General features: G+C 60.0%; 2 protein-coding genes and 1 long non-coding RNA gene across 3 annotated transcripts; 2 read left to right on the forward strand and 1 right to left on the reverse strand.

The window, feature by feature from the left end:
* Positions 1-9515: 9515 nt before the first annotated feature.
* On the reverse strand, positions 9516-16759 carry TRAPPC3 (trafficking protein particle complex subunit 3). The gene is made up of 5 exons (XM_064525261.1): positions 16606-16759; positions 13417-13514; positions 13079-13178; positions 12364-12546; positions 9516-11635 (listed from the first exon to the last, which is right to left on the reverse strand). The coding sequence occupies exons 1-5, from the start codon at positions 16645-16647 to the stop codon at positions 11516-11518; spliced, it is 543 nt and encodes a 180-aa protein (XP_064381331.1). The 5' UTR covers positions 16648-16759; the 3' UTR covers positions 9516-11515.
* A 176-nt stretch (positions 16760-16935) lies between these two features.
* On the forward strand, positions 16936-17565 carry LOC112985765 (uncharacterized). The gene is made up of 2 exons (XR_003259826.2): positions 16936-17169; positions 17252-17565. It is a non-coding gene; the product is annotated as an uncharacterized LOC112985765 (long non-coding RNA).
* A 2713-nt stretch (positions 17566-20278) lies between these two features.
* Positions 20279-24173, forward strand: LOC112985776 (uncharacterized). Its single transcript, XM_064525255.1, has 14 exons — positions 20279-20576; positions 20652-20812; positions 21060-21219; positions 21462-21632; positions 21696-21787; positions 21875-22032; positions 22109-22212; positions 22310-22534; positions 22636-22721; positions 22845-22981; positions 23058-23147; positions 23217-23425; positions 23501-23707; positions 23781-24173. Exons 1-14 carry the CDS (start codon positions 20418-20420, stop codon positions 24066-24068), a joined length of 2247 nt encoding a protein of 748 aa, XP_064381325.1. The 5' UTR covers positions 20279-20417; the 3' UTR covers positions 24069-24173.
* The last annotated feature ends 1200 nt before the right edge of the window (positions 24174-25373 follow it).

Here is a 25373-nt window from a genome sequence, read left to right on the forward strand (position 1 = left end):
CACAATTTCTAGCCAAACGTTGCTAAACTTAGCAGCCAGCTGGACACTTTGCAGCAAAACTATAAATTAGCTACTTAGAAGTGATGTGAAATACTGCGTCCTGAAAGCGCTCGCTCTGCTCTCCCCGGCACGAGCACGTCGGCGTGACCCTGCTGCTGGCTGCAACGCGGTTCTCGTGCGCGACCAGCTGCCGCTTGGCTTTGCGAGCTGCTGCTTTATTTGCCCCCAGCTTGGCCGGTGCAGGAACACCAAACAGGAGGGAAAATGGTGGTTTAAATTTATTTCAGGTTAGCTGCTGTGTCTGCAGACAGCCAGGGCATGGGATTGTTTTGGTGCTTTTACTGCAAATCGGTGCAGGGGGAGGGAGGCACAAAGCTGGCGATGGTACCTGGCCCCTGCACCCGGTGCTTCATCTCCCACCTGCATCCTGGTGCTGCCTCCCCTTCCCCAGGCTGCTGGCGACGGTGGGGTGCAGTTTGCAAACAATTTCTTCTAGTGTTTTTTGCATTTGAATGTGCCGCAGGAGGGATCCTGGGGCAGAGCCCGGCACGGGGCGCCCGTGCTGCCCGGGTCTGCTCCCGCCTGGGCTCTGCACGTGGTTCTCGCTTGTGCTGGTCTCGTTCCCCGCAGGTGGAGGAACATCCTTACTGCAGGCTTGCTAGTTGGAAAACAAGCTGGAGATGGCTTTTGTTGGGGAATGAGCGTTTCTAGAGAGATCGGAATTTTGAAAGCCAGTTCTCATTAAGAAAAATAGGTTTTGCCAAAAACTGGCACGTGGTTCCCTTCTCTCCGTGGCCCAGCCGTGAGAAGATAAAGTGCCGGTGGCGGTGCCGTGGGTGCCTTGCTCTCGGCCAGCCGAGGGTCCTGCCGTGCGCCCCAAAGCGATGCCCGCGGGATGCTCCCGGCACCCAGCGTCCCGTCCCTGCTCTGCTCCCGTCCACCTGGGCGAGACCCGGCCGCCGTCCCCCTCCCCTCCCGGCTCCGTTTTCTCTAGAAACCCTCCCAGAGAGGGGCCAGCGCTCTCCCCCCTCCTCCGCTGCCCACCAAACCGAGGAAGTCGCGACCGCAGAGCGCTTGAAAGCATTTTTTTGGTGGAGACCACCGGTGCTGAGAGATTAAAACTGCTGTTGTTTCTTCCATTACTCAGCTTTCCTGAGTTATGGGGTGTAATACTCGGGGAGTGGGAATAATTAGGGGAGAACAATGGCAGGCTTGAGGGCTTAGCTGCGCTTGTGTGGTACGCGGCGCGAGCCCAGCCTGCCGCCGCCGTTCTCCGGGCCTCCCTTTTCCACTGCCCTTGCCAAGCCGCTTCCACGGCGGGTACCTGCTCCCCGGCTTCCCCGAGCCCCCGGGTGCCCTGGCTCCCGGTGCCCCCAGCAGCGGCAGTTCATCCCGGGGACCAGGGCGAGCAGCGGCTCCGGCTCGGGCGAGAGGCATCCGTAAGGATGCTCCTAGCCGCGCTGTGGGACGGAGGCACGAGGCCGCAGTCTGGAACGGGGCCAGCCCTGCTCCTGGCAACTCCTGGAAGTCGGCACTAGTGCTAATTAAAACAAAATCAATATTTTCTTGCTGGAAAAAGAGACATTGTTCTGGTGAGCGCCTTCCCCGAGCAAGTTCCCGTGTTTCGGCTGGCCGCGCGTGACGCGCTCGGAGAAGCCAATGGGATCCCGGGGCTCAGGAGAGGCCTGGGGCTCCGTTTCCTTCGGGGAGGGGATTGGCTTCAAATTTTCCAATAATTCTGCTCCTCTCTGACTTAACCGTGCAGCAGCCCCGACCGCAGCCTGTTTGCTGCCATCCAGGCATCCGGTTCGCTCCCGCTCGCGGAGGGCTGTGCGTGCTGGCGCGGCACGGAGCGGCCTGGGGCCGTGTCCTGGTGCTCCTGACCGTTTAAAAATAACCCCCCAAAATGCAGGTGCCGTCCCCTGTGTGCCAGCACTCGGCGGGAGGTGCTCGGGCACGCACCGGCTGGGGACAGACGCTTGCTGGATTAACAGGCAGGCTAATGGCGACGGGGAAAGGAGGAATCGACAGCCGCTGCCGGGGGGCTGCGTGGTTTGGACGGGGAGAAGCGATGGTGGGAAGCAGCGGAGCAGCCGGGAGAGCTGCGTTTCGGAGCCGGGGCGGCCGGCAGCGATGCCCTGGCTGTGCACGGGGCAAGGAGGGACAGTCCAGGACCACAGCGGGAGCAGACAGCTTAGCGAGCCTTGGGGATGGAAAAGGCCCTTTGAGGAGGAGGAAGATCCTGTTGGAGGAAAGATTCAACTTAAAGCTAAGGCTGGAGGTAGCTGAGGACCAGGCTGGCCGGAGAGCCCGGGAAAGCGCTGGGCTTGGGGGTCCTGAGCCCGGGGGAGGCAAAGCACGGTGAGGATGGGCTTGGGGGAGGCGAGAGCAGCCCCTGCCCGGGGTGGGAGAGGGACCGGACGCCCCCAGCAACTGCTGTGTGCTGTGGCACTAGGAAACATGGACCACTTCAGAGCTTCCCTTCCTAAGAAGCCACAATTAAAACTATTTTAAAAGAAAACAAACATTTCTCATCAGAATGTTTGTCTTCCCGGCCCACAGTGAAAGATTGTCAGGGGCCAAGTCTGCTCGGCAGCAGCAGCTTCCCGAGCCTCTGCTGGTCCCTGAAACTGGAGTTGCTGAGTTTTGATTGCATTTGATGGTGGAAAACTTTGCACCTTCAGCACGTCAAGCAGGAAGGACGGACTGGGGTGACCCCCCTGGATCTTTGCAGGGCCCTTGTCCCTGGGATGGCAGCGGCGGGCAGCAGGTGACTTGTTCCAGGAGGGCAGCGTTGCTGCCGCTGTTACGACAATAGCGGCCGTGGTTTTAATTATTGGGGTTTAGTTGTGCGGAGCAGAATGAGAAAATGAGAGCGGAGAAACCGCAGGGTGAGTGACGAGCACCTTCCTCTGCCCAGCTGCCGCAGCGGAGGCGTCGAGGAGCGGCAGATGTGGCCGGAGCATCCCGCTGCCAGGAGCGTCGCAGCATGTATTGCAAAGCAGCCCAGGAGCAACAGCAAAGCCCAGGGATGCCGACGTTTCCCTGCCTTCATCGTGCCATTGCCTGGAGCTATCGCTTCCCACTGCAGCCCGGCATGAGCTGCTGCCGCCTGTGCTGCACCACGCAGGAAGCAAAGTGCTGCGGGCAGCTGGGGAGCAAAGACCCCGCCAAGACGCAGAGGTGGGTGGGGATGGCGAGACAGTGTCTCACCCCAAAAGCCCGTCCTTGACCGCAGGCCTGCGTGGCGGACCTCGTGCTGGGCTTGTTCTCCGCATCCTCACCTGGCTGTGGTCAGAGCTGGTTGCAAAGAGGGAATGTTTCTCATTACTCTGCGATTCGCCCAAAGCTTTGCACATGGCAGCGAAGGCGTCCTTGGCTTCCAGCGCCTGGACCCGCTCCGCAGCCGGTCAGAGCGTGGGAGGAGGCGGTCTGGCCTTTTCGGAAATGCAAAACAATAAGAGGAACAATGAAGCCTCATTTCCCTCATCCAGAAATACCAAATGCCACCGAACGCTGCAGAGCTCCAGGCGGTGCTGCTGGGGAAGGAGATGACCTCTGGTGTCCCCCTGTCCCAGGAAGGTCTCCAGTGCGGGAAGTGGGGCTCGGAGCGAGGGCAGCTCCTCTGTGCATCCTCCTGCTCCCGTTGCCATGGCAGTGGGGCATTTTGGAGTGAATGGGGCTGGATGGGACGGCTGCATCGCGTGCGGCAGTGCAGGCGTGCGGAGGAGCGTGTCCCGGACACGGGGCCGGGCTCGCCCCGCAGAGTTCCCAGGCGGCCGGAGCACCGCGACCTCTGCGGATGTGTCCGTGTGGGTGCCCTCGCGGGGGGTTGGGTGCCTACGTGCATGTGAGAAACACGTGAGCTGCTGGTGTCTCCATTTCATTGCTGGAGCTGCAAATACTGGTGGGTTTTGCCTGTGTGATCCCCAGCTGCCTTCCCAGGTCGGTTGAGTGCTTTGCAGCCAGCCCAGAAGCATGGGAAGGGTTATGTTTTAAAAAAACCCCAAAAAACAAAAACCCTGGCCCAAATGTGCTGGGTTATCAGCCAGAGCGTGCTGGGCACCCGCGCGGTGCAGTGTGCGGGTTGCTGGAGCTGGGTGTCCAGTTCGCTGCTGCTGGCACCGGCCCTTCTCCGCCTGCAGCGGGTCCCGGGGCGCTGGCTCTTGGTGCAGCATCGCCGCCGGGGCGAGGAGCTGGCCGGCGGCAGCTCCCACTGCTCCCATTTTGGCACGGGATGGCTCCGATCCCAGGCTGGGATTCCAGCAATGTTACTGAAAGCAGACTCATTTCATTGCAGAGGAGCGTTTGGCAGTGTTGGGCCAGGAGCCCCGGGGCAGGGTGGACCAGCAGCAGGATGAGCACGATGCATCGTCCCGTCGTCCCCACCGCGGTCCTGCACCAGGAACTGGCAGCAACCCAGAGGAGGTGACACCGGGTGCTCAGCTCCCGTGCACGCAGGGATGCTGGGTGACCCATACTGGTCAGATACTAATGGTAGCTGAGAGGATAAAAGCTGGAAAAATATGAAGAGCTGAAAAACAGCAAAAAAAAAGACCATGCTGGGAGGTGACAGACTGATGTCTGGGAGTCGTGGTGCGCCTGGAGGAGACCGGAGCCAAACGCGAAGGATAACACCAGAGGTGGGTTGAAGGGTTATTGGTCTTGGATCATCCACTGAGGATGTATAAAATTAACCCCCCGGCCTCCTGCAGGCGCCAGGACACGGCCCAGCTGCGGGACGGTCCTCGCCCCTTCCCCCTTCCAACATTCACCACGTGAAGAGAAAAAGGGAGCGAAAGTTTGCACTAAACGAAGAGGAGGAAGAAAACCAAAAAACAAAACAAACCTGAGAACGGCAAGCTGAAGCGTTCCCTGTTTGCAGAATTAAGAAAGCTTTTGGAGAAGAACTGTTACCACTTTCCGTTTGGATTCACACCAGCATGTCTTGTGGAAAAGCAACATTTTTTAACTGAATTTTTGCATAAGCATAAAATGCTTCCCTGGAAAAAGGCTACCTCTGCTGCCCGCGCTGCTGGACAGCCGGGTGCTGGAGCCGGAGCACGCGGAGGACGGGACAACCTTCCCCTGCCCCGACGGAGCGGAGGGCGGCCGGCTCTGCGCAGGAGAGAGGGATTGAGAGAAACCATAACCAGAGGCATCTTTTCCCTTGTTTTGAGGGGTGGAAGCCACTGATTTTATGAGGAGAAATGTGAGTTCTGGGAGGCAAATGCCTCGGCTTGGCCCAGGGTGAAGTTTTCCTGGGGCAAGGAAGTCCAGGCTGTTGTTTTGTTGTTTTCTTGAATACTTCAAAGTCCAGACTAGTAGTTCAAAATGTGCAATAAATCCGGCGAGAGAAAATAACTTGGAGAAATGAATCCAACTGGGACAATATCACACTGGAAATACTCATCACCGCCGCCTCGCTCTTGGATGAGGAGGGCGCATGGGGCTTCGCCGTGGCCCGGCTGCCTCGCGCGCAGCCCCGGACCCCTCACCCCACCGGGGCTCTCTGCAGACGGGGTCCCCGCTGCCGGGCTCGCCGCGATCGGGGTATCGATCCTGCTAGCGAGTGCTAAAAGCGGGACGTGGCCTGTGGCTGCTGCCAGCGCTGCCCGGGGCCGGCGAGGCGCCGCTGTCGCTGGTGCACAAGCCCTCGCCCGTGCAGTGTCCCGGCGAGCGCCCACGGCCCGGCCGTGCACATCTGGCTGAAAGCTGTGGGAGCTGCCCCTGCCGCGAGGACACGGCTCCGGAAACGCCGCCCTCCCGGAGCGCTCCCCTGCTCGCCGCCCGACGCCTCTGCCGGCGCCGCCGCGGGACCCGCGGCCGGGGTTTGCACCGGGACGGAGCCCAGGGCCACTGCCTGCCCAGCGCTCGCTTTCCGAGCTGGGGGAATATCCGCACCCGGAGCAGGGCAGGAGCCAGAGCGCAGGACCGCAGCAGGCTCGGCAGCGGCGTGCCCGGCCGGTGCAGCACCTTGCCTGCCCTTTGCAGCCAAACCTGCAGCAGCAAACAGCAGCGGTGAATGCACTGAGCATTTCCTGGGGGGAAAGGTGCGTCGAGGGAAGGGAGCACAGGGATGCCCTGGGGCCGTGCACCACTGGCCCTTTAAACCCACCTGGAGTGCTCCAACCCCCCCTCCCCTCATCCCTCCCCCCCTCCCTTGTCTACATGTTGCTATTGTCATCTTTAATATCGCACAGAGATATGAAAAGCTGAAAGTTGCCTCTTTTCCTGCCAGGTTAAATTGTTCATCAGGAATGTCTATTATTCCCACAAGTCAACTTTCCCCTTCGTGGTATGTGTCCAGGGGTCAGGCCTGGCACTACATGAAAGTGGAGGGTATTCAATAACCTAGAGCTGTGGAAAGGCTTTAGTCCAACTCCAACCATGTACCGGGTTTTATTGATGCAGCATGCCTTTCTCCATTTGTTTCCTATAAACAGCACATGGTAATATTTAGTAGGTTTCAAACAGAGCTTTTTGCATATTCTCCCTTGTCTACAATGAGCTACTTGGTAGTAGACAGTTTTAATTTACTTAATGCAGTTTTTGCTTTTTGTTCTTCCAGAGGGTCTGGGCTGTTTTTGACCCAGTCGCCCCAGCAAATTACTGCACAACTTCATAATTCCTCGGGGGCCGGGAGCAAGCGTTCGTAATCTGCGCACGGCGGCAGCCGGGAAGGCGTGCGTGCTCCCTTCCTCGCCGAAGAAGGAAAAATGACCTGGCGCGAGCCCTCCGTTGCCAAATAACCCCCTTTGGCTGCAACGTCACCGAGGAGGCAACGTGGATCTGCGACGGGGGCTGGCCCCCGCCTGCCCCGGGCTGCCCGGCCTGGGCGCGTCCCCGCAGCAGCAGTGGCCAGAGGTTATCTTAGGAGACCCTGGGTGCGTTTCAGGGCTGTTCGGGGCTGTTCTCGCTGGCAAGACCTGGGTTTTGCTGCGGGCCGGGCAGGCGTCACGTGGTGCTCGCCGGCTCCAGCCGAAGAGGAAAGCCGCTTTATTGCAAAAGCCGCTGCCTTCCCCTTCCTCTGGGGCTGGCGGGGCAGCCGGGGATGCTGCGCAGATGACACGTGCCTCGGCCGCAGGGAACGCGGGATGCTCCGCCGGCGAGGCGAGGGGCGACCCCAGCCTTTCTGCAGCAGGATTTACCAGCCGTTTTCTCCAGCTACTGCATCTCCAGCAGGACCAGGCCAAGCCCCCTCCCAGCCCAGGGCTAATGGACAAAACACCCGGTGCAATTAAGCCCCGCTGCTCCCCGTGGGGACCCTCTCAGGAGCAAAAGGAGCTTGTGCAACACAACCGGCTGCCCCTGGCCCCGTGTGGGCACTTAACGCCTAACTGTGCTGCAAGCGGGGTCACAAAATTAAAAGCAAGTAAGTCTGGTGGGACACAGGGACGCGGGGTCATAGCAGGAGCTGGCACAAGATGAGCCTAAGTCGCTGCTACTCCCAGCTACGAGCCCTGCTAGGACGGAGATGCAGGGGCGGAGAGGCGCAGCTCGAAGTGGGTGATGCCCTTCAGGCCCCCGAGACACCAGCTGCCTCTGCCAAGGACCAGGTAGGAGGTGGTCTGAGAAGTGCTGGTACCTGCCGAGAGCTGGAGCTGGCCGAGCTCTCAGCACCCTCTGCCGGCACCGCTTCCCCGGGCCCCCGGCCAGCTGTGGCCTTCCTGCTCGGGGAGGTACCCAGAGCCGGGCAAAAGGCGCCGAGAGCAGCCTCGCTGCTGCGAGATCTCACCGCGTTGGCTGCCAGTGCTGCCCTGCGCTGGCACACGTGAGCTGGCGCTGGTCCCGGATGCCCACCTGGGTTTGTCACACGCTGTCATCCCCTCCATCCGCTGCTGGAGGCAATTCTCTAAGCCATCCTTCCCTCACCCCTCCTGCAGATGTACCTGCAATGTCATTTGCCTGCAGCTGCTAAAAGCAGACTGCTCCGGGCTTCTCTGCTCGGTGCGAGGGAGGGAGACCCCCAGCCCTGTGCCCCAGCTCCCCCGCGGCGTTGCAGTGCCCGGCTGCCCGAGGCCGGTCCCGCTCAGCGCGCCAGTGCAAGCGCCCGGCTGTCTGCTGGAAGGGACCCGAGCGGCTCCCCACCGGCAGCATCAGAGCGGCGGTGCCTCGCGCACGGCCACAGCCCTTTCAAAGCCGGCACAAAGCGTGTCCTTCCCTTCCCGCGGGCTCTTGGTTCTTGACGGGGGACTGTGACAAGCGGTGCAGCAAACCGGGGCCAGGGCTCCGCCGCGTCGCCCGGGGGTCGGGACTGGGGGGCTGAGCCCCGTCCCGGCAGCGAGGAGATGCTTTGTCTCCTCCCGAACAAACCCGGGCCCGTCCCCCCGCCCCGGCTCCCCCGATGCGGGCCGGGCTGGTAGCTCTCCACGGTCCGTGTCTGTTCGGCGGGAGGCCGACACAGCCTCTCTGCGAGGCTAAGGGGCTCCTCACAGTTTTCCTAATCTACAGGGGAAACATACTTGAGACCTGGCATTTGGTGGTGTTTGGCTTGGACTGGGGCCCGTTGCCGCCTGAAAGCAAGGGGAGCTGCAGTGTTATAACAAGCATTATGCCGACAACGAGAACAGGCCATCCAAGCTTGTACGGGGCTTTAAACCCTTAACTGCTCTGTGCTAATGGAGATCAGATCTGGATAACAAAACCCCGGGGACTGGCTAGTGCCAGGAGCCAGGTGCTCGCCTCCGGGGAACAACTCACGGGGGGGGGGCTGAGCTTGCCGGCTGTATTCTTCCCAGGACACTGCTGTTAAACTTCAGCTGTTGAAAGGGGCCCAGGGGTGCTCAGCACCCAGGGCAGCGCAACAGCAGGGCAAGGCAGCAAGGCTGAGCCGAGCCGAGCCGCAGGGTGCCCCTGTGGAAGGGGAGGGAGGCCGAGCAGCAGATTTCAGCACGGGCAGGCTGTGCCACGCAGGGTGCTCTCGCACTGCAGGCTCCTCGGGAGTGCTTATATGGTTTATAAAAGAAAGGAAAGCTGAAATTCCTTCTGTAGAGCCAGCAGTTTCCATTCCTTGCCTCTGCGCTCACACTCACAGCACCACGCGGCTGAGGGCAGCTGTGGAGCAGCACCCACGCTAAGCTCCAACAGCCAGTGCCCAGGAAGAAGGTACAGAGGCGTCCTGAGATGATTTTTTTCTCCAGTAGGAATAGCATTTTCTTAGCTCAGACCTGCAAAAGACTGCCTTAGGCTGATGTTGGTGAGTCTCTGCTAATGTACATGCAAGGATATTCAGGGGGCAGAAAAAGTCCGGTACTCAAACAAGCAAACACTGACTGTCTGGTTTCCCAGCGCTCCAGATCAGCCCCTGTATGCCACTCCCTTCAGCCACAATCCCTCCGTGCGCTGAATATTGGGCAGGTTTCCTTCAAGCAGCTCAGTTAACCGCTTTCACACAAGCCAGCAGCCAGACATTCTTTGTGCTGCACTCCCATCACCCTGCCAGCCCAAGGCAGTGAAGCAAACCCACAGGGCTCCTCCTACAACAGGCTTCACAAAAAAAGGAAACCAAAGAGTTGACACTGGGATTTCTTTTAATGTAATTGCTTTTAAAATGCATCCTTAAAATGACTTATAATGATCAATGATGAGAAACAACTGATCTTTTTGCACCTCTGCAACATGACCACGCAGCACCTACACCTCCAAAACACATCAGCCACAGCTGTTTCTTCATGTAATTCTCTGACCGCTTTTAAAGTGACTCACTGCCCCTTTACAGGACAAACAGATCACATGGGGGCATCCAAACACACAGCCTAAAGCGATTCATTTGGGCAAAAAGGGGACTGGCTGAGCCATCCAGAGTCCAGATGATTCAAGAAAATAACCTGGATTCCCTGACAAACCTAAATTACTAGCAGGTGGACTAATGAGAATGGTCACAGCTCAGAGGTTCATTTCAAGCCTTTCACAACCTAGTTGTAACTCCCCTAGCAAAATGGGCTTAGACTGCAGAGTTCAGTTAATCACCTCAGCCTACCCCCTCCAAGGAAGAGGGACAGTGTTAGCCCCAAATGCAGGCTCAGGGTGGCCTAAAGCAGTGTGAATTCTTTGGGACTTATCAAGTACAACAAAGAAGGAACTTAGGAGTGGGTATTTCACTTTAGAGAAATGCAAGAGATCTATAGCCTTACTCCCACCGACACATGGCACAAACGGCAGCTTTCTCTCTCACACCTTACACTCAGGCATAAACCTACAAAGACATTCAAGCCACTAGCACCTGTCAAGGGAAGTCAATGGGTGCTACAGACTTCAGGCTCCTAGTTATGCCTGTGGATTTGTGCCTTCATGCTATGTAAAGTAATTAGAGAATTAAATGTCTGACTGCAGTTTCTGGCTGAATAGGGTGGCAAAAGAAGAGGATTTTCCAGTTTCTTGGGTTCTGAGATATAACATTACTTTGTGTATTTAGTGACTCTGCACAACAGCAGGTATTACAGACTGCTGTATCTTGCCAATTCAAATATGGAACATTGTGGTTTAGCCTAAACACGTATGTGAGACTATACCCTGGCATCCCCTTCACACTGTGCAGTATTTAAGAGGAGAATAGACTCTATTTGCTGAAATGCATTTAACACTTCCCAACTGTTATTCTGAGTTCCACTTTCTAGTTCTGTCAACCCACCGAACAGGCCCAAGGCTGCACACACTGCAGAGCTCCAAAGGCATTTCAGCCACTAGTTTCATTTCTCCATTTAAAATATTCAGTGCTTTTCCCATACAATTTACTGGCCCTCCCCTTCCAAGAGGAGAATGAAGAGACCAACACACAAACAACATCCCGTTAGAGAACGGTATTGCTGAGTCTGCTTTCAAGAACACTTCTGGGGGAAGAGAAAGGGGCAGAAAGGCCCAGGCAGCACAGACCTCCTGAGTCTGCCAGCGCTGTGATGCCATTGCCTCTGAGAGAAGGCACCTCCCTGACAGGACGCCAAGCACTGAAACAGCTCTGCCAAATCACCCCTTAGGATCAAGTCTGCATTTTACTAGTAACTTCAGAATCAATAACAGGAAGCCAGTTTGGTTTACAGAAATACTATGCGCTTATGCCAGAGTGCATTTTAGCAATCTCTTTTTAAGAACAGCATTTAACAAACTCAGTGGGCACTCATATCTTGATCTCCAGTTCTGGTTATAAAACTTGGATTCAGATTTGAACAGACTGAAGCTCTTTTAGAGTTTGAGCAGTTCTCACACAACCAAATATCACCATTAGAAACAGCGTAGAAAGAGTCCCCAGGGGGATATGAAAAAAGACATCACCTTATGAAAATGCTTCAGAATGAACCTGTGAAATAAACAGCAACCAGACAATTGTCTTCTATGGAAGAAACAGTAGAAGAATATAACATCTTAAACAGTCAGTGAGTCAATCTGAATGTACAGGGGCACTATATCCCTACAGATCTGTGATAAAAGCACACTATATCCCTATAGATCTGTGATGAAAGCTAACAGCCACAGCCAGCTGGTCCCCTCCAGTCCCAAAGGGAGACTGGGTTGCAATTCACTCTTCACCAGCTGGGAGATTGTCTTCAATCCGCCTGATGAACTTCATTCTTATTTCTGTGACGCTGTCCCCTTTCAGTGTGTCCTGCACAAATTTTACATCCACAGCCATCTGAACCTAGGTGATGGAAGAGGAAAGAGCTGTTACCTCCATTATAATAGTAGCTTCCCTAGAAACCGTCTGATCATGAACCACCAGCTTAAGGACTCAGAGGACTTGACATGCAATGCAGAGCTCTAGGAAAGCCCTAATTAGTTTTCAAGATCACATCTTCCCTGTACATTGTGGCCTTTGGTTGCTTATGGCACAGTGGGCATCCTGCCTAGACAACATACCTCCTATGGCCTAACTGGGACTTCCTTCAATGACCCCCATTAACCCTATCGCTCAGGGCTACGTGGCCCGCTGCTCTGTGTATATTCCTCAAAAACTTCAGCTCAGCAAGACTATCAAGGCTATAGAGACTCCTAAATTCAGGACACAGCTTTCCTCTTGCGCCAGCAAATTCCCAGCTAGGATTCACAGCAGTTACAAAGTGAGGTTTTTTTGAAACTTCACAAAAATCCAAGGAGATACTAGTGCTTGTACTTGGGGTCATAAGATGATGGGGCTTTGTCAGAACCTCTGGGAGTCACAGCTGCCATACGCGACAGCAACGAAGCACACCTCCATTTCTGCTCTTTCCTTGCTATGAATTTCAAGTCCAAAACAAACCCAGCAGTCACAAACACAGACCAGACACTGAAGTATCTGCTGATATCTTGGTTACTCATGTATGTATCTTCACTTCACAGTCAAGATTTCTATGACCTCTCTGTCTCAACAGAAGAGAGATGCTCGCTTACCATTTCCAGGGCACCTCGCAGCACTCCACACAGCAAGTTGGAATAGATGAGAGAGGAGTGGTTGTCAGGGAGCTCGACGAAGTCCACCAAGGGGTTATTTTCCAAAATCAGGGAGAACTCATCACCTCCAGGACTCCAGTTGGTGATGCTTGGAGTGATGCCCAAATACATTTTAAATGCTATCTGTTATGTTAAACAGAGTGTGAACAAGAACATGACCCATGAAGTCACAGTATTACTTTGATCTTTGTCAAAAAAATTGCTAAAGGGTTTTGAAAACACCATTCCTTTCTCCCAATTCCCACCAGTCAGCAAAACTCAGGGGCCTAATTCTCTCTCTCTTTTTTTTTCAAAATCTCAGAACAGCCCTGTGAGTAGCAAATACTCTTTCCTCACAAGCAAAGCCAAGAGATACAGAGGGTCCTCCTCAAGGAAAGGTGTCCACAGACATCACTGAAATTAGATTTCATTAGGTTCTGGATATTTGAGGAACTCCAGATGAGGTTCAAACTGACTCCGAAGTAGTTAGTTAAACTCAGCTATTAACTACCAAATATAATTTAGAATACATTTCTCACAGTTCATCTCACTCTGTATTAAAAGCCTATTTAAACTCCTACGTGAGAACATACAGTAGCCCCCACACACTGGCTATGCCACTCAAACAAATATAACCAGCACTAACAACCTGGCAAAGCTGGGCTTTGACAATTACCTTTGCAATAACATCTGCAGTTTCACGGAAATCATGGCATCTTCCCACATTGGACCGGGCCAGAAAGTCTTCTATCAGCCGAACGCCTATGTTGTAACCCCTGTCAATGTACCAAAGAGCAACAAGCTACAGAATCAGAACTGTGCAGTTTTAGAAAGACAATCAACATTTATGCAAGAAGATACTGGGGAAAAATAATAATTCTGGGAAATATCAACATTAAATAAAACTCAGTCTGCAAGTTTGTTCTCAGAGCAGCTAAAAGACAGCAGAACAGATAGATGTGCCTACTGTGAACTTGAGTTCCTACAGGGCTCCACTGCAGCAGATCTACTCACATTTTGTCAAGCTGCTTGTTGACGTCCTCGTCATTCTCGTAGTCCTTGCACAGCTGGGTGACCAGAGCTCCGTATGTCAGTGTGAAGAGCTCCGAGTTCTAGACAGAGGCAAAAGCAATTTAGCACAAGCCAAAAAAAAAAAAAACCCTGACTGAGCACTCCTGTGTCTGTGTCCAGCGCTGCTTCAGCTGGCCTGGAAAGGGGGAACAGAAAGCTGGTGCCTCAAAGGAATTTGCTGCTTAACAAGCAGAGATCCCAGTTCACATTTTGGCAAGGCAACTTCAACCTCATTTGAAAAAGAACACCTCCTTTGCTTAGGAACAACCGAGTAGTTTCGTTCCCTCCCTCTCTCCATACACACAGCACTTCCCATTAACATGTACCAAATCTGACCTGAAGAGGCCAGCTAGAAGGCTGTTCACACTGTGCAGCCATTCTTAGCTCCTCTGCTGAGCTGCCAATTAGTGTCTCTCTGCCATAACCAGCACTTCCCAAGAGAACTGGAATGACACCTGCAAGTCATTTCACGTACGCTATTGAATAATTCCTGATGGCAACAACTTGCAGTTGCCAGGGACTTGAATTTATTTCAACCAATGCCCTAGAGGTGAATGGGCCTACAGCTCAAACTGCTTTCTGTAGCCTGTGTTTCATAAATACACTGCAAATGGGTGACATCTGTTAAGTTCCATTTATAGTTCCTTCCAACAGGACAAAAAAATGCTTATCCATTCATAGATTTAATATATTCTTCTACCATGGAAAAGTGATACTAATCTGATCCTTAGAAAGTTATCTAGCCACGCAAATTACCACAATAAGCTCAAATCAGCTTATCAGACCTAGAACAGGAACAGCAAGGACTGCTTCAGGTCAGGACTGAGTACACCAGCAGATTTGTACTGTACACACCCACTTTCTGTGCCTGGCTAGGCTCAAAATTACTTGCCCTTCCTTTACACAGTTGCCACATTTGCAGAGGATATGAAGGAACCTGCCTCTTCTCACAGCCGCTACCGTAACAATTCCTGAATCTGAAGCAAGTATGTCTCAGTTAGCATTTTCTTGGAAGTCCTTAAATCAGACCAGTGCTTACATGGTCATTAACATGCAGCAAAACAAAAAGCTACAATAGTTTTTAGCTTTACATAGTACCTGAAGTAAGTGTGTTCAGGGGTAAAGAAGCCATTTTAATGCGGTTTTTACTTCTGCTTTCAGTTTTAGCAATTAGAAACATTACAGAAAGTCTAATCTCAGATTAAAAGCCTAACACCTACCATGAGATGCATAGATGCAGAAGGTGAAATGAATGGCAAATACCAATACTACAGAATGAAAGCAGCAGGCAGGCAGAAAGGAAGGGAAAAGAGACAACATCAGAGTTAAGTGACAACACTAATCACGCTTCATTCTGAACAAGTTTACACAAAGCCAAGACAAACACAAGAAGGAGTCACTCCCAAACTGCAACATTCAACAAATAGGAATTAGGTTTGTTAGAAGATACCAGGAATTCCATCTTGTCATTGTAATTCATGAGGTCAACAGCGATTAGCTACCAAGAGACTTTAGGCATATGAAAAGAACCAGTCAGGCTCCCGGCTACTTTTGCTTAATTTTAGATCTAAAGAATTGACACATACTCTTTATGTTTAGTACTTACAATTCTACTTTCATCTTGAAAAGATAAAGCTTGTTTAAATTTACATTACTCAAGAATGACAAGGTGGAAGTCTCTTTTAACTCAACTAGCAGAGTCAGACATTTGGCAGAGAATTTAACAGACATGCAACAAAGGTTATGCTATTTTTAAGGATTTAAGTAATTTTAGTAGAGATAGTGCCTGGCAGCGGGAGAGAGTCGGGGGTACATGGATGGAGAAAATCCAGCCGTTACCAGTCCACAATGTTGTCAGTTCCTGTATCAAACCATGAAGCTTTCACCTACTGTTACCAGTCTGAAAGTGTGCAAGAAACCCCACAGGGACCATAGTTATTGCCTGCAAGCTGCTGTTTAGGTAACTTTGAATTGTTATAACAAAGAAAAGTTCAGAACTCATTTCTGTAAATCAAATCTTCATTTTCAGCCAGCCTAATGGAATTAAAGTGCCTAAAGCCTTTCCATTAGTTTTACTTTTTGCATTCCAGTTTAGTGTATAGTCTCAACACCATATTGTCATGTTGTGGCCATAAAAATGCCTGAAAGCCAATTAAATAACACCAACGCCTTAAACAAAACTCATTGTCCACACTGGAAGAGGATCAGTTTTGGCGAGGAGGGAGGGCAGCAGCGCGTTGCTGTCCAGCTGCTGGGGAGTCTGAACCAGCCAGCGAGCACCTGGACGCACTGGCACGTCCCAGGAGCTGCCTTGGACATCTTTATGTAGAAACGGCCAAAGAGGGAGGAAAGACCATTTTATTTTCAATTCACAATTTCAATATTGACATTGCACCAAAAATGAATTGATTTCATTTCTTCTGACCTAGAACTAGACCTGCGCTCTTCAGCTTTGCTCTTTGCCGCTTTTGCACTTCTCAGTACAGCTGGACTGACAACACGGAATAGGGTTAGAGGTAACGAAACACAGAGACGCAAGGAAAGCTTGTGCTTTTGGACTGTGTGTGGCGTTTCCATAAACAGAGGTATTCCGAAGCCAACCTTCCAGCTCTCTGCAGCTCCCCGCCTCGCCGCGTACGGGGCAGGTGCTCGCTTTAAGACCCATCACAGATCCCGGGTATTTAGGCTAAACCCACCCAAAGGCTGCAGCATTGTCCTGAGCTGCTGCGGTAACGGCCACACAGCACCGCTGCCGCGCTGCGGGCCCACGGGCCGGCGGGGGGACACACCCAGGACGGCAGGGAGGCGCTACCGGCGCAGCTCGGGAGGATCGCGGCGCTGTCGGAGCAGCGAGGTGCGCGGCAGGGCCCCCCCGGGGACGGAGGTGTGTTAACCGAGCGCAGCCCCCTCCGGAGCGGCCCGAGCCGCCTCCCCCGGGCGCTCAGCGCCGCGGCACGGCCGACGGGGGCTTGCGGCCCGCGATCGCCCGCACACGGGGCCCCGCGGCCTGTCACGCCGGAGCGCCCGGCCTGCCCTCACGAGGCGCCGCGGCCTAACCCCCCCGGGGCGGCGCAGGGATCCCCGATCGGGGCCCCGATCGCGGCCCCTCGGGCGCCGCGGCCCCGCCGTTACCATTTTCTTGCTCTCGGTGCCGCGGCCGGCCTGGCGCGACATCCTGCCCGGCCCGCTGCGTCGCCCGGCCCGGCCCGGCCGCCTGCCGCACCGCCTCGCCCCGCCGCAGCCCCGAGCGCGCCGCGCGGGGCGCGACGGGACTTGGAGTCCGCGCGCCGCCCGCCGCCGCCAGCAGCGCGGCGCCGCCGAACTACGTGTCCCACAAGGCCACGCGCGCCGCCCTGCATCGCGTTGTCACCGCTCCCGGGGGGGGGGGTTCGGCTGTCATCTGTCCCACGTGACTGCGAGCGCCTACATTTCCCGGCATGCCGCGGGGGGTGGCCCACTACGGCTCCCGGCAGGCTCTGGGCTGGGTGGGGCTGCAACGCGCCTGCGCGCCGCCTGGGGGAGCCCGGGGCACGCGGCCGGCGGCGCGGGGCTGCGTGGGCGTTCGGTCCGGTCCGGTCCGGTTCGGTTCAATCCGGTCCGGTCCGGCGCGCGCGGTCTGCGCGGCCCGCGGGGCTCCTCTGTGTGGCCAAGCGTGGCCATCACCCGAAGCACAGGGTGCAGCCGGCTCTACTCTGGGTAGGCTGAGACTGGTTAATTCAGTGCAGCGATGACTGCTGTGCACCTTGCTTTTATGTGTTTTTTTTCCCTTTAACGTTAGATTTCCTGGATGTCTGCGAGGGACTAGCCATGACTGTGCTGCGAGGAAGAGGGGCCACGAGGCATGAGGGCTGGACACGTGCTGGTGACGTGGCTCACGCTCCTCGTGGCGGTACCGGGGTCTCTCTTCCAAACAAAGTCAGGATCCATCAATGCCCTGGCTTCAAACAGGACCCGCAAACACCTGACGGCCTTTGCAGAAGCTCCTCCAGCCCCTGGTGATGTTAAATTAAATTTTTGCCAGATGAATAATTTTCACCGAAAGGGAAATTGCTAAAGAAAGGGCCTGCTCATTAAAGAAAGTTAAATTCCCGAGCATGCCTGTGTGGACGGGCTGTGCTTCCTTCCCCTGTGTGGTGATACATGCTCAGTGTGCCATTAATAATGGGAGATGCCGGGGGGGGTTATGTGCTCCATAAACGGGCAAGCAGCCCCCGGCTCAGCGCGTGCTTGTTAGTGGCTGTGGCCTCCTCGCTGAGGCACAGCCGAGGGAGAAACCTGCCTCCCCTTCTTCCCAGATCCGGGGTTGGCAAGTGCCTCCATGGAGCAGGTTTAGTGAGGGCCCTTGCGCAGAGCTCTGCCCTGCCCAGCCCCGGAGGCGGCTGCGTTTCTTCCGTGGGCCGGAAAGGCCTCTGGATCTCTGACGCTGGAATCCCCAGGTCGGGCTCTGTTCCTGCGCGGATCCCTGACAGCTGTCTCGGAGCAGCAAGGAGCTATCCTGAGAGCTCCATGTTTATCCCAGACTTAACGCAGAGAGTCTCAAGTCATCAGAATTGCCAGTGACCAGTAATGTCTGTCTCTTTTTTGGATAAGGAATTTTCACCGAGCTTTGAAGCCGCAGGTCGCTGCAGTGCCGGGCATGCATCCTGCAAGCCTGGGGATGCACCAGATTAGCAGGTCTTCTCTATAATGTGTGCGGGTTTTACACTGGTCTTACGGAAAAAGCCATAGTGGAGCTTCTCAAGCAAACCACTGCGGGCACCACAAATCTCTCCGTTGATCAAGGGGATTTGAGATCCCGGCCAGAGTTGGGCAGGTTTTGTATTGCAGGAACAGCAGCCCTCTGCCACCTCCAGGGAGCACCTGAAACAGGGAGAAGACCGGAGGTTTCAGAAGCCCCTTGCTTAGAGCTGCCTCCCTGTGCCGGCGTTCCTGAGATTTGCTGTGGTGGAGAGCTGCCTGTGCGCTTCCGCAGCACAGTTTACCAGTGAGTTGCCCTTAAGTGAGACAGATTGGCTTGTGCTCCGGGGGGCCAGGGCGTGCAGCCCCCAGGCAGGACTGGCTGCGGGTGACACTACGGGGATTAGCGGTGCCCTAAGGAGCCGAGAGCCCCTTCCCCGCCAGCACGGCGGGACGCAGCAAGGTGGGGCGCGCTGCGGCTGGTGCTTTTTTCCCAACACCTAGTGCAATATGAGAGACTTGCTCTGAAGATACGTGCAGCCTCCAGGAAGGAATATATTTTCTTTAGTAGGGAATCAATTAATCATTATTATGGCTCACTTTCCAGTGGCTCCCTTGGCTGAAAATGAGCCAGAATTAATAAAATATACATTGACTACACATGACCTAATTCCCCAAACAGACATTCCTTGTTTCTTTTTCCAGGTCTGGGGCTCGTATTTTATCCCCATGTAGCAGGAAATACTTGGTTCAAATCGATGGCTTTCTGGACCAGGCACCGGTTTCCATACTTTGCAGCTATTTATTGCATTGACATTTTGAAAAAGACGGGACGGTGCTTAAATGAGGGACAGCAAATCCCCGGGTCACCAGGAGGCGGCAGCCCGGCATGGGACAGCCGCCAGCGGTCGCGCGGGACCAGGGAGCCAGCGGCTCGCTCCGGCCGCGCACAGCAGCGCTCGCCCACGGAGGCTGAAGGCCGCTCTGCCGGGCCAGCCGCCTGCGCGTCCCTGGGCTGGGCATCCACGGGGCACAGCTCCGGGGCTGGAGACGGATATCTGGTGCGTGCAGTACGGCTTCCTTGCTGCCTTCCTTCCCTTCCTTCTATCCGTCCAACTGCCCATTCCACGGGGGAAGTGCTCCTTTCAGAGGGGCTGGAAGGTTTCCTGTGACTCTCAGACCGGATTTCAGTATCCCGATGAGGCTGTTTGTGTTTCTCTCTGATCACTGCTGGCTGGAGGAGCCATCCAGGCCAGGGTGCTCCGAGTCCTGCGCTTGGCGGTCTCTTCCCTCTCCAGGGCCGGGCGCTGTGCTGGGTGCTCCGGCACCTGGAGGAAAAGCCCTGGGCCCAAAGCAGCGAGCCCGGGTGCCGCAGGAGAAGAGCTCCCCTGAAGGGATGGAGTGCCCTCCGCGGCGTTCCCAGCGAGCACGGCAGGACAGGGTGCCCGGCGCTCGGCTGCGTGGCCCGGCAGGGCAGGCGTGACTGGGCCTGCAGCGAGTCGTGGCACCCCGGCCTTGCTTCCTGCTCCCCGGCCCTCACCTGTTTGAAATCGTGCATTATCCCCATGGTGTGTTCACTAATAACCCCATGCTCATTAATAACCCCACAGTGTAAATCTGCCAGCTGGGCCGAGCGCTGATTTATAGGGCGCTTGAATCAAATATTTCTCTCCAGATCCGGAGGAATTTAAACACAGACTGACCCACTGACTTGGGTGGGTGCTTTGCCAGAGGGAGGAAAGTCAGACGGGCTTTGCTGGCGCGAGGCGTGCAGCCCCGGAGCAGCTGGAGGCTGCTCTGCCTTTGCCCTGGGGGCCAGCGCCGGGCAGGGCCCCCCTCCCTGGGGAGCAGCTGGGCCTCCCGGTGCGCGCTGGGGGCCACCGCAGCCTCTCCCGCCCGGGTGCCGCCTGCGCTGCTCGGGGCCGAGCTCCCCTCTCCCCGCCGAAATGCAGCTTCCGAAACACCGGGGCCGTCGCGGGGGCTCCCCCCGCACACGCTCCCCCGCCGGCAGCCGCCGCTTTCCCGAGCCCGGGCCCCGCTTGGCTGCGCCGGGGCCGGGCCGGGCCGCGCTCCGCCCCGCCGCGCTGCGCCCATCGGCCGCGGAGCGCCGCCCCGGGGCTGCGGGGAGGGCCGCGGCCGAGCCGAGCCGAGCCGAGGGAGCCGCGCTGCGCCCGGCGCATCGCACCGCACCGCATCGCGTCGCGTCCCGTCCCGTCCCGTCCCGTCCCGTCCCGTCCCGTCCGGTCCCGTCGGGCGGCGGCGGGGCCATGGCGGGGCTGGGGGCCGCCGCGCTGCTGCTGGGCGCCGCGCTGGGCTGCGGCCACCCCTCGCCCTTCCCCTTCCCCTTCCTGGACCCGGCGCTGCCCTGGCACCGCCGCCTCGACGACCTCGTGGGCCGCCTCACCCCCGACGAGCTGGTGCTGCAGGTGCGGGCGGGGGGGGCGGCGGGCCCCGGCCCCGGCCCCCCCCCCCGGCCCCGGTGCAGCGTGTGTGCCCCGCAGGTGGCGCGGGGGGGCGCCCTGCTCAACGGCCCCGCGCCCCCCATCCCGCGCCTCGGCGTCGGGCCCTACAACTGGAACACGGAGTGTCTGCGGGGCGACGCCGAGGCCCCCGGCTGGGCCACCGCCTTCCCCCAGGCCCTGGGGCTCGCCGCCTCCTTCAGGTACCGGCCCGGGGGGGGCCGGCGCTCGGAGCCCTGGGGCCAAGCGGCGGGCGGCTGGCGCACGCGGGATGGGATGGGACAAGATGGGATGGGATGAGACAGGACGGGACGGGACGGGACGAGATGGGATGGGACAAGATGGGATGGCACGGGACGGAGCAGGACAGGACGGGACGGGACGGGACGGGACGGGACGGGACGGGGCTCTCCGGCTCTCCATCGCTCTCCGACGCTCCCCTCCCCGCAGCCCCGAGCTCGTCTACCGCGTGGCCAACGCCACGGCCACCGAAGTGCGGGCCAAGCACAACCACTTCGTCGCCACGGGCCGCTACGGGGACCACACGGGGCTCAGCTGCTTCAGCCCGGTGCTGAACATCATGCGGCACCCGCTGTGGGGCAGGAACCAGGTGGGGCGCGGGGGGCGGGGGGCGGCCGGGCAGGGCGCTGGGCTCCCCGGGGCCGGGGGCAGGATTAGGCCTCGCCGGACCGTCCCCGAGCAGCCTCAGGGTGGCAGCAGCCCCACGGGGAGCGGGCGGATGGCGGGGGCAGGAGCGCGGGGGAGCGCGGGACGACGCCGGGGCCGCGGGGGGGTTCACCCCCACGTCGGGGGGGCCCCGCGGCGCGGACACGTCCCCCCGCGCCCCCCCAGGAGACGTACGGGGAGGACCCGTTCCTCACCGCCGAGCTGGGCGCCAGCTTCGTGCGGGGGCTGCAGGGGCAGCACCCGCGCTACGTCAAGGCCAGCGCCGGCTGCAAGCACTTCAGCGTGCACGGGGGCCCCGAGAACATCCCCGTCTCCAGGCTCAGCTTCGACGCCAAGGTGAGCGTGGGCATGCCGGGGGGGACGGGGGGAGTCCCCGGCGCTGACCCTCGGTGCTCGCAGGTGCTGGAGCGCGACTGGCGCACCACCTTCCTGCCCCAGTTCCAGGCCTGCGCCCGCGCCGGCTCCTACAGCTTCATGTGCAGCTACAACAGGTAGGAGCGGGCAGGGCTGGCGGCGGGGCGGCCCGGGGGGGCCCTTCTGCGCTCGCGGCCCCCCAGCCGGTGCCTCCTCCCCGGCAGCATCAACGGCGTCCCTGCCTGCGCCAACAAGGAGCTGCTGACGGACATCCTGCGGGGCGAGTGGGGCTTCGAGGGCTACGTGGTGAGCGACGAGGGCGCCGTGGAGTCCGTCATGCTGGCGCACAACTACACGCGCAGCTTCGAGGAGACGGCGGCGGGTGAGCGCGCGGGGCCGGCGGGGGGGCCGCGGGGCCGCGGGGCCGCGCGGTGACGGCTCGCCGCTTCCCGGCCCAGCCGTGCTCAACGCCGGCTGCAACCTGGAGCTCTCCTACGGCCTGCGGGACAACGTCTTCATGCGCATCCCCCGGGCCCTGGCCGCCGGCAGCGTCACGCTGGAGGTGAGCGGCGGGGCGCCGCGCCGGGGCTCCCGTCCGCGCCCCCCCGGCCGCCCCGCGCCGAGCGTGACCGCGGCCTCGCCGCCGGCGGTCCTTGCAGACGCTGCGCGCCCGGGTCCGGCCCCTCTTCTACACGCGCCTGCGGCTGGGGGAGTTCGACCCGCCGGCCATGAACCCCTACAGCGGCCTGGAGCTGAGCGCCGTGCAGAGCCCCGCGCACCGCGCCCTGGCGCTGGAGGCCGCCGTCAAGAGCTTCGTGCTGCTGAAGAACGCGCGGGACACGCTGCCGCTGCGGGCGCAGACCCTGCGCGGCCAACGCCTCGCGGTGAGCGCCGGGCGCCGCGGGGCCAGGCGCGATGCCGGTGCCCCCCCCGCCACGGCACCGGGGCGGCCGCCGCTCGTCCTCAGCCCCCCCGCGCCCTGCAGGTGGTGGGACCCTTTGCCGACAACCCCCGGGTGCTGTTTGGGGACTACGCGCCCGTCCCGGAGCCCCAGTACATTTACACGCCGCGGTAAGGCGGGACGCTGCCCCCCTCGGCGCCGCGGTGCCCCCGGGCCGGCTCGCTGCCGTCCGCGGCGGGGCCGGGGCAGGGCGGGGGCCGGTCCCCGGGTGACGCCGCCGAGCCCTGGCGCAGGAGGGGGCTGCAGACGCTGCCGGCCGACGTCAGCTTCGCGGCGGGCTGCGACGAGCCGCGGTGCCAGCGCTACTCGCCGGCCGAGGTGGAGGCGGCGGCGCGGGGAGCCGACGTGGTGGTGGTGTGCCTGGGCACGGGTACGTGGGACGGCGGCGGGGCGGGGACGGCGATGCCGCCCGCCGCTCACGGCCGCCCCTCGGCTCGGCCCCGCAGGCACCGACGTGGAGATGGAGGCGAGGGACCGGGAGGACCTGTCCCTGCCCGGCCACCAGCTGCAGCTGCTGCAGGACGCCGTGCGCGCCGGTAGGGCCTCGGGGGTCCCGCGGGGCGCGGGGGCGGGGGCGGCGCTCGGTGACGGCCGCGTCCCCGCAGCCGCCGGGCGCCCCGTGGTGCTGCTGCTGTTCAACGCGGGGCCGCTGGACGTGAGCTGGGCGCGGGGGCACGACGGCGTGGGCGCCATCCTGGCCTGCTTCTTCCCGGCGCAGGCGGCCGGCCTCGCCCTCGCCCGGGTGCTGCTGGGCGAGGAGGGGGCCAACCCGGCCGGCCGGCTCCCGGCCACGTGGCCCGCCGGCATGCACCAGGTGAGGCCGGGGTGCCGCGGGGACACCCGTCCCGTCCCGTCGCGTCCCGTCCCACCGCCCGGCCGCTGCCCGCAGGTGCCCCCGATGGAGAACTACACCATGGCGGGGCGGACGTACCGCTACTACGGGCCGGAGGCCCCGCTCTTCCCCTTCGGCTACGGGCTCTCCTACACCACCTTCGGCTACCGGGACCTGGTGCTGAGCCCCGCGGCGCTGCCCGCCTGCGCCAACCTCTCCGTGTCCGTGGTGGTGGAGAACACGGGGCGGCGGGACGGCGAGGAGGTGGGTGCCGCGGGGCGCCGGGGTCCCTGCGGGGTGGTGGGGGCCGCGGCGCTGACCCCCTCCCCGCTTGCAGGTGGTGCAGCTGTACCTGCGGTGGGAGCAGCCCTCCGTGCCGGTGCCCCGCTGGCAGCTGGTGGCCTTCCGCCGGGTGGCCCTGCCGGCGGGCCGGGCGGCCAAGCTGCTCTTCGGGGTGACGGCGGCGCAGCGGGCCGTCTGGGCGCGGCCCTGGCGCGTGGAGCCCGGCGCCTTCACGCTCTTCGCCGGCGGGCAGCAGCCGGGCCAGGAGACGCGGGCCGGCTCCGAGGTGCTCAGCGGGCGGTTCTGGGTCACCGGCGCCGCCCGGCCCCTGAGCCGCTGCTAGCCACGGGCACGGCCACGGGCACGGGCACAGGCACGGCCGCGGTGGCCACGGGGCGCGGGAGCGTGCATGTCCGCGTTGCAATAAAGCTGCTCGGCAGCACTCGGAGGCGGCTGCGGCTGGGGCTGGGGCTGGGGCTGGGGCTGGGGCGGGTCGGGCGCTGCTGCCCCGCGGATGCGCTGCACCCCGTGCCGGGGCCGGAGCCGGGCGCCCCGGGGAGAGGCCGCGCCGCCCCCCGCTCCCCTCGCCGGGGAATGCGCTGGAGCGGGCCCAGGCGGCTCCGGGAGAAGAGCTATAAATAGCGGCGGAGGCGCAGGCACGGGCGGCTGCTGCCCTGGCCGGCGCGGGGGCACGGGCGGGGGGTGGGACGCGGGCCCATGAGCACGCACCGGGGTCTGGCCGGGCCTGTGCGGGCTGCTGCGGCCCCGTGCGTGCGGCGCGGCAGGGCCCCGGCGTCTGCTCCTCTGAAAACAGCCCTGAATGTTGTCCGCTGCCGCACAGCCCTGTTCCCTGCTCCCTGCTCTGCCCCTCTGCAGGCGCAGCGGGACCGGAGCCAGGGGCGCAGCTCCCACCCTGCTTCCCGGCCCTCGCCCGGCCCACGGGATGGAGCAGCCGCGGGTCGAGCACTGAGCCGGGCGCTCCCGGGGCCGCGCTGGCTCCCTGCTCTGCACGCAACCGCGGTCCATCAGCGCCGGCCCTCGCCGGTGCAATGAGGCCGGCCGGGCACCGGTGTCCTTGGTGGGACCGTGCCGGCCCCACCGCGGCCGGGTGACGGGACGGCGGCGGGGCAGCCGGGGCTGGGTGGGCGAAGTCCGCGGGCGGGAGGGGAGGGGATGGCGCGGGGCCGGGGTCGGCGGCAGCACGGGGCCGGGGCGGCCTGGGGGGGACTTTGCCCGCTGATGTCAGCGCCCTGTCAGCACTGGTGTGTTTGCCCTCCGCGCAGCCCTGTTTGCCTCCCGTCGGCGTGCGGGGCCGGGGCGAGCCGGCTCGCGTCGCCGCGCCGGTCCTGCCGTGGGGCAGGCCCCGGGGGGTCCCGGGGGGCTGCGGTGACCCCGCCGAGCGGCCGTCTGCAGGGGGCTGGAGCAGGCCCTTGGGGCCCCCCGGGCTCGGTGGCGTTCGCCGTGCTGGGGCCACGGCGGTCGCAGGGCTTTGCACGCCGTGCGGCCGCGTGGCTCCTCGGCGGCAGCCGTGCAGCAGCTGCTCGTCGCCCCTCGGTTTTGGGGGTGCTCAGTGCCCCGTCGGCTGCCGCAGAGGCCGAGCGTCTCCGCCTCGCTCGGTGCCCGGGCACGCGGCGGTATCGGCCGCTCT

The sequence above is a fragment of the Dromaius novaehollandiae genome, chromosome 23, assembly GCF_036370855.1.
Source record: "Dromaius novaehollandiae isolate bDroNov1 chromosome 23, bDroNov1.hap1, whole genome shotgun sequence".
NCBI classification, from domain to species: Eukaryota; Metazoa; Chordata; class Aves; order Casuariiformes; family Dromaiidae; genus Dromaius; species Dromaius novaehollandiae.